This window comes from Onychomys torridus, chromosome 5, assembly GCF_903995425.1.
Source record: "Onychomys torridus chromosome 5, mOncTor1.1, whole genome shotgun sequence".
NCBI lineage: Eukaryota > Metazoa > Chordata > Mammalia > Rodentia > Cricetidae > Onychomys > Onychomys torridus.
This window is the reverse complement of record NC_050447.1, coordinates 51,392,643-51,408,273: the sequence shown is the minus strand read 5'-3', so window position 1 is coordinate 51,408,273 and position 15,631 is coordinate 51,392,643. Positions and strand designations below refer to the sequence as shown.

Here is a 15,631-nt window from a genome sequence, read left to right as displayed (position 1 = left end):
ATCTAAAGCTAAAAGTCCTCTGAAATATGGATGAGGGTTTCTCCTTCCTCATTATTTCTTAAATGTTTAACTAACTTGACTTGTTTGTTTTGAGGTAGAGTGTCTCACTCTGTAGCCTAGGCTGTCCTTGAACTTGTGGCAATCTTTCTGCCTCAACCTAATGAGTGCTAGGACTACAGCACACCCACCACACCCAGCACTACAGTGTGTCATTTTGTTTGTAAAGGAATCGAGCATGAAGCTCGTGGTACAAGGGACGGGGTCCAGGGCATTTCATATGCTGGGGGTGCATTCTACCACTACACTGCGTCCCTGCACCTTACCACTCCACAGAAAATACTGTACACTTCCTTTTCTGCATTCATCTGAGGCAGCCCAGGCTGGCCTTTAACTCCCAGTTCTCCTGTCTCCATGTCCCAAGTGTGTGTCTGTCACCAGGCCTGACCAAAAAAAAGATGTCAATTTTCTTCTGCTTTTTTTCAAATACTGTTTTTCTCCCATGAGGGGAGGGCAGGGCTGTACCTGTGCTCCACATAGAGGACGTGCTTCCTGGAATTCAGTGGCGGGGGGCCTGGGTGGCTGACCCCACTGCTGTCTTCAATCCTCTCTAAGATGCGATCAATATCTTCTAGCCCGTTTTCCTAAAAGCCGGAACAACCTGTTAGTCATTACACTGACTTTCACCGCTAGGATTCTAGGCACGCACCACCATACCTGGCTCTGACTTGACTTTCACTGTTATAACCATCAGCGACGCAATCATTTATGTTGAAGAAGAATGGTTACATTGATTTACTTCCTAAAAGACATGATCATGTGCTGCACATACATTCAGAAAGGAGACATGTCTCACTAGAGAAAGCCAGGAGAGCTGGAATCACAGACTCTGAGGGCCCTGGAAATCAGAGGCTAAAAACACCACATTATGTCCTCTAGAGAAGCTTCCCTCCCTGGGTAAGCTGAGTCATGACCCTTCGCTGGGGAGAACAGAGCTCTGGCTTTTTTCAGAACTGAGAGTAACAGGGGATGAGGCAGCAACAGGGACGGACCATCTGATAACAGGTCCACAGTGGCGTCCACACTCACCACCAGCTTAAGCCATGAGGATAAGACAAAAGTAAGTTGAGCAGGAAAGAGATCTAGAAGAACCACTCACCTCAAAACACAGAACCCAAGAGTGGAGTCTGACAACCAGGGAGCAAAGAACACAAGCCAGAGAAAGATGTGTGAGTGACTTTTCCCTTTTGTTCTCCTGACCTCTCAGCTACACTTCAGTGAAATCAATCAAAGCGCTCAAAAAAACCAAAACTTTCTCCAGAACCAGCCTGAGGGAGCAGCAGGGAACAGCGAGGCTCAGGCAGAGGAATCAACCAGTCAGTGTGACAACATACCGAGGATTCTCCTGTGCAGCTTTTCTTATTTTTCTGCTTCTTTTTCTTCTTTCGGAGTTTGCCACTTGCATTAGACTAATGGAAGGAGACATTTTAATCAATGGAAAGAAATGAAATTGGAAACATTAAGAACTACGAACAGCCAGGCGTGGTGGCGCATGCCTTTAATCCCAGCACTTAGGAGGCAGACACAGGTGCACATCTGAGTTTGAGGCCAGCCTGGCCTATATAGAGTTCCAGGCTAGCCAGGGTTATATAGCGAGATGCTGAATTAAAAAAACAAAATAAAAATGTAAGCAACAAGTTCAACCACCCAGTGTGGGGGCCCCCATTCCTCCTCCTCCATCCTCAAGCCTTTCCAATTCTGCAATAAGAAACACCTGCCATGTCTGTCCCAGTGACAATGGCCTGCCTCGTACCCTGCCCTGATGTGCTTCAGGGCTTCCTGTGACCTACAGTGGATATAGCTCACAGGACCATCCAGCTACCTGACCTCTGCCATTCTCTCTTCATTTTGCCATTCATTCCCTGCTGTGCTCCACCTACCCTGAGGATGGGGACTCACTGAGCCAGGGTTCTTCAGTGAGCCCTACCCCTGCTCTCCTGCAATACCTACTGTAGCCACGTCCTTCTGTGAGAACTCAGGCTTCACCAGACTAAATTTTCTGATCAGACACAGATGCACTCGAAAGAGGTAGGTAGACACTCTATATGGTACCCATGAGGCTACTACTGGTCTTCAGATTTCCACAGAAACCTCACCAAGTTCCTCAGGGTAACCAAACAATTGATGGACTCAAACTCAGAAGAATTCAGTAAACTGGTAGTACAGGGACTATTTGTAGCACCTTGGGGCTTTCCCTCTGACATGCCTCAGTCACCCCATCACCATACAATCCCCTGTACCTGTTCTGGGAACCCTGCCTTGGCCACATCCCCATCTTGCTTCGTCTCTGGGTTTCCACGCTGAGCCCTTCCTTTGTTCCCTGATGACACCGAGTCTGGCAGGGTACAGTCAGACTTCTCCCCATTTACCACAAGGTCATCCTCAAGATCTTCGATGTTTATCTGGGGAAAAAAGACAGGAGGGAAATGAAAGCAACTGAGCACCCCAGTCCAATGTACGGAGAGGACTCTGAATGGGCTCAGGGTGGGGTAGCGAGAAGGAAGGAGCATTTGATCCATGTAGCACCAGCACATTCCTGAGCTTGTGAATGACCTCTGGCTCCATCAGTGCACCCAAGATATATGAATGGTGCATGGCATCATCACCTTTAGGAATGACATTCAGAATCCCCAAACCACAATGACCCCATTTACTGAGTGCCTCCCAAAGACAACTTTAAATATTTTTATGTTTATGGGTATTTTGCTTACATGTATGTATATGTACCACATGTAAGTCTGGTGCCCATGGAATTTAGAGGAGGATGTCGTATCCCCTGGAACTGGGCAATTATGAGTCACTATGTGATTCAAACATGGGTTCTCCAGAAAAGCAGCCAGTGCTCTTGACTGCTGAGCCATCTCCAGCCTCAATAAACCATTTTTAACTCTGTTAGTCTTGCCAGACAAAGTGCCACAATGCCTGTAACAGGCTGCTAAAAGGGAAGTTACTTTCTGAATTGGTCTAAGGAAGTCAGCATAACTCTTCATTCTGGAGAGTGATTATGTACCTGGAAATCAGGAATAGCAGCTGCCTATGTATAGACAGAAACGAGCAGACATCTGGAAATATCACAGATATTTTCATTGTTGGAAAACTCTCACAAATAGAATGCTAACACATTCTTCCTTTTCTTTTCTTCTTCTTTTTTTTTTTCTTTAAGCTTTTCAAGACAGGGTTTCTCTGTGTAGCTTTGTGCTTTTTCTGGAACTCAGTAGCCAAGGCTGGCCTCGAACTCACAGAGATCAGCCTGGCTCTGCCTCCCGAGTGCTGGGATTAAAGGCGTGCACCACCACCACCCGGTTAACACATTCTTTCTTTCCTCACCAAAATATTCACTATGCAAACCTTGCTAAAGATACCTCACCAGGCTGGAGGACAAACAATGAAAATGGGCTAGAGGAAGAGTTTAGCAGTTAAGAGTACTGGCTGATGGGCTGGAGAGATGGCTCAGAGGTTAAGAGCACCAACTGCTCTTCCAGAGGTCCTGAGTTCAATTCCCAGCACCCACATGGTGGCTTACAACCATCTAGTGCCCTCTTCTATGTACATAATAAATAATCTTAAAAAAAAAAAAAAAAAAAAAGAGTACTGGCTGAGCTGGGTGGTGGCGGCTCACACCTTTAATCCCAGCACTTGGGAAGCACAGCCAGGTGGATCTCTGTGAGTTCAAGGCCAGCCTGGTATACAGAGCGAGATCTAGGACAGGCACCAAAACTACACAGAGAAACCCTGTCTCGAACCCCCCCCCCCAAAAAAAAATTAATCCCATCCAAATAAAGGCCTGGCCTTTGTCCTGGCTTCTGAGCAATTAACATCCAAGCCTCTGGTCATTCTCCACAGTAATATCTTCTTCACTGGGGATTCAACCTACACTGCCCAGAGGATTCACAGGGGCCCTGAGGCCAAGTCAGATGGTAGCAACATGATCTAATGTGGGTATCCTCCTGAAGCCCTACAGATCCAGGTCAGCCATGTGAGCTACAAAGTAAAGCCCCTTCAAGTGAACTCCAGCAATATACTGTGGAACCAGTTCATCTTGTAACCCCTGATGCCAAAAACAAAGAACCTGAATATGGCTGGGAGGTGGTAGCACATGCCTTTAATCCCAGCACTCAGGAGGCAGAGCCAGGCTGATCTCTGTGAATTCGAGGCCAGCCTGGGTTTACCAACTGATTTCCAGGAAAGGCGCAAAGCTACACAGAGAAATCCTCTCTCGAAAAAACAAAAACAAACAAAAAACCTGAATATGGAGACTCAGGTCACCTTCCCTAGCTGGGAGTGCTCCATGGATAAGGTCACGGACATCAGAACTACTGGAGGCCCACCTCCACCAACAGTGCAAGCATTGCTTCTGTATTCCACTGTCTGCAATGTTCCCTGCCGTATGTTGTAAGAAGAAAATGTATTCTCTATTTCTCACTATTTACTAAACCTGGCAGCCTTGAGAACCCCTACAGTTGAAATCAGAGTCAAAAGGGCAGTTGTGTGAATTTTCCCCTCATACTCTCCAGCTGTGAGGGGGAAATCATGCTTATTCAGGTTTATAAGAGGTTAGTGAAAGATTTACATATTGTTCTAATATAATGAAATTACTGTGATGTGCACCAAAGTGCTAACTTTTTTTTTTTTTATTAAGCTTATAGTGTTCTGCCTGCACGTATCCTGTAAACCAGAAGAGGGCACCAGATCTCATTACAGACGGTCGTGAGCCACCATATGCTGGGAACTGACCTCAGGACCTCTGGAAGAGCAGTCTGAGCCATCTCTCCAGCCCCGCTAACTTTTTTTTTTTAAAGACAGAGTCTCATTATGAAGCCAAGGCTGGCCTTGAACTCATCAATCTTCCCGAATTAGCCTCCATGTACCACCACACCCAACTAAGTCAATTTTTTTAGTTAATTTTGTTTGTTCTTTTTTTCTTTCAAGTTTATATATATATATATGTTCATATATATGCACACACAGGATATATAACTTTTTTAAAGATTTATTTATATATATATATGAATGCTCTATCTGCATGTATAACTTTATGCCAGAAGAGGGCACCCACTATAGATAGTTGTGAGCCACCATGTGGTTGCTAGGAATTGAACTCAGGACCTCTGAAAGAGCAGCCAGTGCTATTAACTGCCAAGCCATCTCTCAAGCCCCCAACATAGTATATAAAATATATATAATAGATACTATATAGAGACCATACATATAGACTTTAACATATTATTTATATCTATATTACATATTATATTTACATATAGAAGTATAATATACTTCTATATATAATACACTTAATATTTATTAACATAAATATATCTGTATATAAGTTTATGTTATATAATATTATATATTCAATAAATGATATAAATATAAAAACAATATACTTATATATGGCAAATATTATAGTCTCTGTATATTTATATATTATAAATATAATGTAAGTGTAATTAAATATATAAGCAATATACTTACATATTCTGCATATATATTATATATTCTAACATATCTATATTATTATACATGTTTTTTTTTGAGACAGCATCTCTCTCTATATGTGGCCCTGGCTATCCTAGAATTCACTGTGTAGAACAGTCTAGCCTCAACTCAGAGAGATCTGCCTGCCTCTTCATGTGCCACCATGCCCAGGAGACTATATCCCCCTACCCCCAGACAGGGTTTCTCTGGATAGCCCTGGCTGTCCTGGAACTCACTCTATAAACCAGGCTGGCCTCGAAATCAGAAATCCAACAGCCTCTGCCTCCCGAGTGGTGAGATTAAAGGCGTGGCCATGGTAGTGGTGCATGCCTTTAATCCCAGCACTCAGGATAGGCAGGGGGATCTAGCAGCACAAGACCTGGATTCAACCCCACCACTGCGAGGCAAACAGGTAAATATACCACTGCTCAGCAGCAAGGAAGAACAGACCATGAATACTCAAACTGTAACTCTTAAGAGTGTGTTCTGAGCAAGGGGCCAGTACAAGTGCGCACATATCAGATGTCTAAAGCATGAACAGGTTACAAGCTGGAAATGGCAAATCCAACCTAGATGCTTCAAATACACATACTTTATTATATAATTTGAATAAGTTGATTTTATTTACTTTTCTTTCTTTTTTTTTTTTTTTTGGAGACAGGGTCTCACTATGGAGCCCTGGCTGGCCTTTAACTCAGAAATCCTCCGGAATGCTGAGATTGTTCAGCAATAAATTGATTTTTAAAAATCCTTCTGATTGAAATGGTAAAGATGATTTCTAATCCAGTCAGGAGTGGCCCAGGTCATCTCTCACCCACTTCCTTCTCCAAAGAGGACATCATCAGAACGAAGACTGTATCCAAATAAAGTAATGTGTTTCTAGAGTACTTTCGTCCCCTTCCATTTCCAACAGCACACATCTACATGTCTTCACTGCTGACCCCTTGCCCAGCATGTGTTACACACTGCCTCCATGAGTTTATGCAGTCTTCATGACAGCCCTATGAGTTGCATCCCCAAAACTTGCATTCAGTATCTTGTCCAAGCTCTCTCAACTACAAAAAGGGACAGCCAGGTCTAGGTGCATCTGACTCCACATTCTTGCATACACGTCTAAAGTAATTTGTCTTATTAAAATCAGCACAGATTGTTGTTATGTATGCTGGGCGCCTGATACTATCCTGAGTACCATGACCCATCAGTGAGCAACAAAGCCTATGTTTCCAAGAAACTCATATTCCGGCAGTGGAAGACCATCAGCACACACACAAAAAGAATAGTATATCGTGTTTGGTGGTAACTGCCAGGAGGAAAGAACACACACACACACACACACACACACACACACACACACACAGAGAGAGAGAGAGAATATGAGGAATGTGACTGAGGATTGTTGTAATTTTAGTCAGATGGTGAGGGCAGACACGACTAGTGGATTAACACCTAGACAAGTCCATGGGAGGTGAGAGTAAGTCTTATCTCAACAAAGGGGACTGCAGTCAGAGGGGGAGGTAGAGGGAGGTCAGGGTGGCTGGAACATAGTGAGCAAGATTAGAAAAAACGAGGTGGAGGAGAACTGTCTTGCCCAAACCTGGCTCCTGACAATGGCTGGGAAAGGAGAGCTATCAGCTGTGTACTCAGAACAGAGTGTAGAGGAACAACAGCAATGAATACTCCCTGTGCACCCAGAGGTGAAGACAGATAAAGGGGCCTCACTCCGCCCCCAGCCGCATTAGACAGTGTTAAAAATCGGTTAGAATCACTATGGATGTTAATAATGGCTTCAAACTCTGATGTTAATTTCCCTATAACTAAGCAAAGGCTTTGGGGGATGGAGCATTTTGATTCTCTAATTGGCAATTGTTGAATTCTTCCCCAGCTGCCTTGAGAAAAAGAACTGTCCACTAAACAGTAAGGCAGACTATCCATATTCAATATTCCTTGGAACATTCCGGAGGCCTTGAAAAGAAAAAAACTACACTATGATCACAGCTGATTGTTCAGGCTCCTAAAGGTGGAGCCTCAGAAATATTGCTTCACTTTGTATCGACTTTTACTAATCACAAGCCTTGATTTGTAGGTAGGTGATCCCTCCAAACCCAAGTCTTCAGGAGAAGTAACAAGGGCTCTTAACCACTGGGTCATTTCTCTAGCCCCGTTTCTTGCCTATTAGTAAGGTGGGCTAGCCAGTAATACAAAGGAAGAAGCAGCTGAGCAGGGAGCAGCCTGGGCCCCCAAAGTGGCAAGGCATCCGGCTGCTTGCCACCTGAAAGAGGCAGGTGGACAGTCTGAGTGGCAGGGCAGGGACACAGGGAGGCAGAGATGGAGAGCAGAGCGCTGAGGCTAAAGGTAGAGAGTTGTGAAGAGTCAGGGAAGAGGAAATGCAAGCCTTGATCACCAGAGGGAGAGTTCCAGAGAACTACAAATTCTTTAGGGCCAGTGGTCTCAGATTCCCAAGGTCTGAGAGCTAACACCAGTTGCTGTCAAGGGAGGAAGCCCAATACCGAGGAAGACTCATGTAAGGGTGAACCATGTGATGCCTGAGATCTGCTCTGAAATCACTTCTTGGAGAGAAAGGAGTGAAATTATTTTAAAGACATGTAGACTGACTGAATGTCAGTAACTGGGAACTGGGCCATGGGCACATAGGGTTATTTATATTTCCTTTTTAAATTTTTTTATTTGTAAGATAAAGCTACTGTGATCCTTCTTCTTTTAAGATGGCACCATTAACTCTTTAGCATGTTTCTTTTTAAAAAATATTTATTTTTATGTGTATGGATGTTTTACCTGCCTGTATGACTGTGCACCATGTATGTACATGCAGTGCCCACAGAGGAGGGAGGAGGGTGTCGGGTCCTCTAGGACTAGAGTTACAGATGGTTGTGAGCCACTATGTGGGTGCTGGGAATTGAAGTGAGATCCTTTGGAAGAGCAGTCAGTACTCTTAACTGCTGAGTCATCTCTCCAGCACATATATCCCTATATTTTGTGTGTTTAAAATTAAACCCAGCCGGGTGGTGGTGGTGCATACCTTTAATCCTGGCACTCTGGAGGCAGAGGCAGGCGGATCTCTGTGAATTCGAGGCCAGCATGGGCTACCAAGTGAGTTCCAGGACAGGCTCCAAAACTACACAGAGAAACTCTATCTTGAAAAACCAAAAATAAATAAATAAATAAAATTAAACCCAGCCAGGTGGTGGTGGTGCACACCTTTAATGCCGGCACTCTGGAGGCAGAGGCAAGCAGATCTCTGAAGTTCCAGGAGAGCCAGGACTACACAGAGAAACCCTGTCCCAAGAAGAAAAAACAAAAAACAGCTGGGTGGTGGGGGCATACTCCTTTAATTTCACCACTTGGGAGGAAGAGGCAGACGTAGCAAAGTGAGTTCTGGGCCAGCCTGGTCTACAAAGCAAGTTCCAGGACAGCCAGGGCTGTTACACAGAGAAACCTTATCTTGGGGCAGGGGTGGGGTGGGAATGGATGAGGATGAGCCAAGCAGCAGCGGCGCAGGCCTTTAATCCCAGCACTCGGGAGGCAGAGCCAGGAGGATCTCTGTGATCTTGGAAACAAAAACAAACAAAACAAAAAAAACACCAAAAAAGTTAAAATGAAAGGACAAGAAACAGATTAGGAGTGGGAGTGACTTTGGGCTGAAAGTCAGAGGAGGTGGAAGAGTGTTGACAGTTCTAAGGAAAGACCTCAATCTCACCACAGACTATACAGTGAAGCCCTCTCTTTCCTCACCGGAGAGGTGAATAATCTCTGACCCAAGCTTCTAAAACGTCTATGACATTTCCCACACTCCTCAGTATCTTTGCTAGGGACTTTTAAACTTGCCAATTGATAAAAAGCTGGGGACAACCCGCTGCAAGATTTTTTTTTTTCCAAGACAGCCTCTCTGTGTAGTTTTGGTGCCTGTCCTGGAACTCGCTCTGTAGACCAGGCTGGCCTTGAACTCACAGAGATCCACCACCTGCCTCTGCCTCCCGAGTGCTGGGATTAAAGGTGTGCAAGATTATTACAAAGGACTTTCAGACAAGTTTTCACTCACTCAAAAATGGCCACCGAAGCCTTACCATATGTGTGCATGCTGACGAACAAGACAGACATGTTACTTGCCCACACATGAAGTCAGAATCCTAATTCATACACATAGGAAACTGCAGACACTAGGTCAGTCAGTCTTAAGGAAAAACATGGGACTCAAGAGTGCTACACATTTTTCTGCGTCTGAGACCTCCTGCAAGGAACGTGCTAGGTACAACTTGCTGGGGCAGACAAGGGCTGTGACGCATAAACCGCAATGCTTGTAAAGCGCTAGATTCGAGACCCCCTCAAGTCGCAGGTATGAAGCCATGCCCACCCCATTACAGCACCGCTCCAGACAGCACAACCCCACTCTTTCACGAACCCCATCTTCCACTCATCATCCCTGCCGGCCCTCCCCTCGCTGTCTCAGATGTCATGCCCCGCCCGCCCTGACGTCACGGCTCCGTCCTGTCCGTCACACCACGCCTCTCGACCCTGGCCGGAGAGACGCCCTAGACTGCAGCGAAGTTCTATCACTCAGCCCCATGACAGCACCCCCCCAACCCTTTAATAGCCCCTTCGCTCAGCATTTTATCCCACCGTCCACTCTATCTGGGAAGGGAACCCCGCCCCTCGACACCACCCCGACTCGCTCTTCAGCACTGCCTCGTCACCCCACCCTCCCTGCTCAAGACCCGCCTTCCCCGATGCAGCGCAGGCCCTTCACTCCGCCCACTCGCCTGCAGTCTAGACTCAACTTTATGCCCCTTCGTATGACGTCATGCCTCCCACACCGTTCCCCTCGGGTTGCCCAGCTCCTCACCAGCTCGAACCGGTTGTTGACACGGACGCCTTCCTTCCCTGCGCCCCCGGGGCGCCGGCCACCCAACCCTTGTTTTGGTCCCTCTTCCTCCGCGTCATCGTCATCAAGGAGGACAAACTGCAAGGCGTCGGGCCCTAGGGGTTCCTGGCCGCGCTGTTCCCCCCTCAGCCTCCGGAGGGCCCGGCGCGACATAGGACCCGACAGCCTGCTGTAGGCAGAGGGACTAGGAAGAGCAGCAGAGCGGCGGCGCCTGCGCACTTGCGGCGCGCTGGCGCAAGGTTGGCGTGTCGCGTTTGCGCGCAGCGGCTCTCCGGAACTTCCTCCCAATTACCCGTGGAGTCAGAGAAGGTGCGAGGGTGCCCCAGAGAGTTCTCGCGAGAGTTGGGCCCTAGCAGCGGCGTCGCACCGGCAGCAGTGCGGTGTTGCTTGGGCTTTCGAGGTGTCTAGGTTGCAGATAACTGGCTGTGACGCGGGCGGGGACGCGCAGGCTCAGAACGCTGCATGCCACTGACGAGATTCCCGGGGCTGGCGGGCGGGACAGGAGGACTTTTAGGTGGGGCCAGGTGAGGAGGGAGTGAGAGCAGGTGCACACGCTGCAAGGGTCCCCGTGCAAAGAGACTGTTCTGATATGACAGGAGCGACGGACCGAGTCCCGAACCCCTCTCTGCGTAGCCTACCCATGCGACCGTTCGATGTTCCCCACCTCCACATTGTACTAGAGTGCAAAGAGACAGTTTCCGCCTTAATAAACTGTCTAAACCGAGGAGCTTCTTCAAGACAGATTCCTGCATTATCTCCTCCCCATGAGGTGCATGGGACCGATTTAGGTACTAGGAATTGCTTTTTACTGTCGTGAACGCAACAGGGGATGCTCGTGTTATGGTGGTGTTGGGTGAGGAGTAGCTGTCTAGGTGTGGATCAGTGGTCCGAAGTCAAGGTGGCTAGCCCTACGTGAATTCTAATTCAGGAAGGTTTTCACAGAAGGGATGTAGGGACCCTCTGCAAAAATCTGGCTCTTTTTTCTTTCTTTTCTTCTTTAAAACAAACAACGCCAAGATCCGGGCAGTGATGGCACACTCCTTTAATCCTAGCACTTGGGAGGCAGACGCAGGTGGATCTCTGTGAGTTCGAGGCCATACTGGTCTACAGAGTTCCAGGACAGCCCGGGCTACACGGAGAAACCCTGTCTCTGAAAAACAAAACAAAAAACCCAAGATCTTGATGTGTATTTCTGGCTAACGTAAAACTTGTTATGTAGACCAGCCTGCCCTTGAACTCACACGGATCCTGCCTCTGAAGGTCCAGGATCACAAAACTCTGCCATGTCCAGGCCTAGTTTTTTTATATTTTTGAAAAAAATGTCCTAGACAAGCCAGGCTTGAGAACCTCCAAAGTACAAATGTGAGGTAAACTGGTGTTGGGTTGGACCCTTTCCCACCTTGAGAGTAAAGAAGAGGGCAGCGTGGGTGTGGGGACAGCCTTCACTGTTGCACTAGGCCAGGCATGTTCTAGAGTCTCATCTTGGGAGATAGATACCCTTTTACAGGTGAAGAAATTGACTTAATGAGTAAGTAGCCCAGAGAGAACCTCGGTTTCCCTTCATGTGACTCCCGAAGTCCAAACAGGGTATAGGCTATTTGCAAGGACAGAAAAGTTGGGCAGGGCAGCGTCCCTTAGTTCCAACTCTGCTGTGAATCCACTGTCTGTGAGCCTGCCTCCCCCAGGAACCTTGGTTCCTCCCTAGGTTGAATGCTCAGCCCAGTGACTGGCTTAGCTGCTCTGCCCACACTATGCTAGAACTTTAAGGTACTTCAAAGTTGATGGCCCATAGCTGCTGTCTCAAGGTGTCCATCCCCTCACAACCCTCTCCCTGCTTCTGGTCACTGTCAAAAGTCCCAGCCTCTTCCACATCAGGTTCAGCACACCACCCTCATGTCATTCAGGATTAAGCTAGTTTCTATGTCATCCATCAAGTGATGTGACCAGCTTACCCAGGCCAGTAGCCTCACCTATGAATAAAATGGGAGCTCTCCATTTGGAACTGCTTCTTCTGAGAGAGGTTTCAGACACTGAGGGATGCATCAGGCCCAGCCTGGGAGTTGGTCTTCCCTGAACCACTAGCTCCAAATGTGTCTCCCTAAATTGCTGCAGATCTGGCCCTTAAGGAAAGTTCGGTTCTAAGCCACTCTATTTGACATGGTCTCCAATAGATGAGGCCGAGGCTGGTTCCGTGGGCTGATATGCAACTTACTGTTTGGAAGAGACCAGCAACTCCAGTGACAAGAAGAAGAAGACAGAGCACAAGCTGCTCTCCTGCCTAGGCAGCCTCAGGAAGCAGCTGTAGGGAACTGTACAATCTGTAAGCATCACCCCTCAGCTCAGCATGGCTGTTTCCTGGGATGGGCTTTATTGCTTTCATTTGTAAGTGTTATGTGGGGATCAGAAACTGGGTACCTCCGTGTTTGGGAGTGTGAACTGGGTATGTGGCTGCTTTTGAGTCTGGATATCAGCAATTGTAATGTCCAGGAGTGGTTGTCCATGAGAGCACTACATAAGCAGGAGGGTTTTCTTGCTTGAGAGAGTTCACTAGATAGCTCAGACCTCTCTGGAAAAGACTAGCCTCGGCTTAATGGTCTTCTTGACTCTAATTCCCAAGTGCTGGGTAACAAATGTGGGCCTCCCTAGTCGGTTAAACATGAGTGTTTTTATTGCTAGTTGAGTGACAATAGCAATTCCTCACCCTCTCTGCCTGTTCTTTTAAAACAAAACAAAGGGCTGGAGAGATGGCCCAGTGGTTAAGAGTGCTTGCCGCTGAAGCCAAGGACCTGAGTTCAGTGCCTGGCACCCACATGGCTCTCCCAACTGCCTGCAGCTCCAGTTTGATAGCTTCCATGGGCTCCTGCACAAATGCAGTGCACATAAATTAATGCAAAAAAACCCAAACCAAACCAAAACAAAACAAAACAAAAAGGGGGGGGGGGGCTGGAGAGATGGCTCAGTGGTTAAGAGCACCAACTGCTCTTCTAGAAGTCCCGAGTTCAATTGCCAGCAACCACATGGTGGCTCACAACCATCTATAATGAGATCTGGTGCCTCTTCTGGCCTGAGTCAAACATCCTGTATACGTAATAAATAAATAAATTAAAGGAAAAAAAACCACACAACATAAACATATCTTTTAAAATTTAGAAGACAAATAAATGCAAAGACAGTCTACGAAGAGCTCAGACAAGTGTTGGGAGCGAGCTGCTTTTATTGGGTGTTCTAATTTCAAAGGGAACTCCCACAGATCCATCTGTCACAGACACGTGCCTTGGTGCCTCTTCTAGTCCTCAGCAGGGTGTGAGAGCTTGTAGTCAGCCAGGAGGCCTCAATTAACAGGATTCATTTGAAATTCTGGCATATTCTGAGATAAACAGTCAAATCTCTTTACCTTACTGAAGCTTTGTTTCCTAATCTCTTGGGCAAATGTAAGCAGGCAGGGTGCTTAGCACAGGCCCTTCCTGAGTCCAGGTGTAGGTATTTCCTCTGGGTTTAGTGAACATAACCATGACCATCATGCAGCTGAGCAGCTGTGGTGACCTACAGACTACATTGGCCTGCAACCATCGCTGTGAAATAAGTAACACAATATCCTGATGTGGAGGTCTATGATAATGGTTACAGGGTTATTAACAGTCCCCGCCCGGTAGGAAGCAGGTCACCAGGCCCTCACAGGAGATTCCAGCCACCGCATCCCCCACACCCAGATGCACCATTGTCTTGGTATAGGAAGTAGAAAATTGGCTGGGGTATGAATTACAGTGATGCATCTTTCATGAGTTGTCGCCTATGCTGGGGTAGGGGCTTAGGGGTGATGCAACTATTGGAGAGTCACTCACGTTCCTGTAAATAACCCCTCACCGAATTACCATAATCTCAGAGAACTCACTGGTTCATCAGGCTAGACTTGAGTGGTCCTTTGGTCTGTAGTGACTTATCTGGGGTGAAGAGATGTCCGTTCATATCTCACCAGGAAAAGTCACACGATGCTAGCAAGAGGCCAAAAGCAAGCTTGGCTTCCCCCCAGCAGAATCCCACACACTCAGAGGCTGCCCAGGGGCCTCTGCTGCTTGAGCACCCTAAAGGACAGGTGGACCTGACACGTAAGTTCACCTGAGAACCAAGGTGCCCTGTCCACCCAGGGAAGAGAGCCTGCCGTATGCTCACTACTGAAGAGAACCAAGGTATGGGGCAGAAAAGCTGCCCTTCCCCCATTCCCCAATCCCTTCCAGCCTTTCCAAGGATTCCTGAGAGGAAAGGAAGGGGGAAGGTTTCTGGAGTAAGCTTCACCCTAAATGAACTGTAGGGCAAAGAGACAATGTATATAAATATAAATATATAGGCTGTATATATATTATAAATATCTATATATGTATATATGTACATGCGCAAGGGGGTTGATGGCAGCTGTGTTCCAGGATGGGGAGCAGGGTGGCCATCACAACAGTCATTGGAAGTTGAGAGTCCTGGTGTTGGGGATATAGAGGGACTGGGTCTGGCGGCTGCGTTGGCTGCGTTGTGGAGTGGCATTGAGGACATCCACACTCTTGCGGCTGGAGCACACTACATCAGCCACGAAGCTGGTGCAGTCACTGCAGACATCCTTTAGGACACAGCCATGGGCATAAATGTGGGGGAACTCCTCCTCTACGCTCCGCCACTTTGGTCCTTGCAGGGATCTAGGATGGAGAGATACCAGGAGAGAACCATGAGGAGAGAGAACCCTATTTAGGCCAGGATCCTCCAGAGGCCTTGTCCTGCCACTTCAGAATCCCAAACCAAGCTGCCTGCTGCCTCTTCTCTCCTCCCTCATGACTCATCCACAGGAGTCAGACTGAGCACACCTGGCAATGTGCATCCCTACAGAGGCTCTTCCTCAACTGGCATTGAGGTCCTGATCCCAGACCACCCAAGCTCAGTTCCCTACAACTCTGCCTCTAGAGTCCTGCCAAATGACTTGACTGTTCCTTGGAGAAATCCTCACAATGCCATAGGCACCTGCCCTAGTTTCCTGGTTATTTTCAGTTCCTCACTACCACAGGATAGCAGCAACAAGGCAACAGAACATACTGGAAGGCATCTCTCCTCAGCATTGGTGTGGCTTTGGTCGTTGGCACCTTCTGAAGATTCTCAAAGCCAAGTGTGTAGACAGGGATGTGTGCACACTTCTTGGAAGGCATCTTCATCTGCAACGCAAGT

The 15,631-nt window shown here is 47.3% G+C and overlaps 2 protein-coding genes across 7 annotated transcripts in view; both read right to left on the bottom strand.

Annotated features, from left to right (window-relative positions):
* Positions 1-10,737, bottom strand: part of Tcf25 (transcription factor 25) — a 32,438-nt gene extending 21,701 nt beyond the window's left edge. For 3 of the 6 annotated variants that reach the window (XM_036187808.1, XM_036187809.1, XM_036187806.1), the window contains exons 1-4: positions 10,391-10,737; positions 2,298-2,459; positions 1,392-1,466; positions 523-641 (exon numbers count right to left, since the gene is read on the bottom strand). In XM_036187808.1, the coding sequence (XP_036043701.1) occupies positions 523-641; positions 1,392-1,466; positions 2,298-2,459; positions 10,391-10,582 (548 nt within the window). In that variant the 5' untranslated portion in view covers positions 10,583-10,737. The remainder of the gene's footprint in view (positions 1-522; positions 642-1,391; positions 1,467-2,297; positions 2,460-10,390) is intronic. The other 3 variants (XM_036187811.1, XM_036187812.1, XM_036187807.1) reach the window with 1 other exon arrangement.
* A 4,024-nt stretch (positions 10,738-14,761) lies between these two features.
* The window catches only part of Spire2 (spire type actin nucleation factor 2), a 34,752-nt gene continuing 33,882 nt past the window's right edge, over positions 14,762-15,631 (bottom strand). The window contains exons 14-15 of the mRNA XM_036187855.1: positions 15,503-15,618; positions 14,762-15,111 (exon numbers count right to left, since the gene is read on the bottom strand). Of these exons, the coding sequence (XP_036043748.1) occupies positions 14,880-15,111; positions 15,503-15,618 (348 nt within the window). The 3' untranslated portion in view covers positions 14,762-14,879. The remainder of the gene's footprint in view (positions 15,112-15,502; positions 15,619-15,631) is intronic.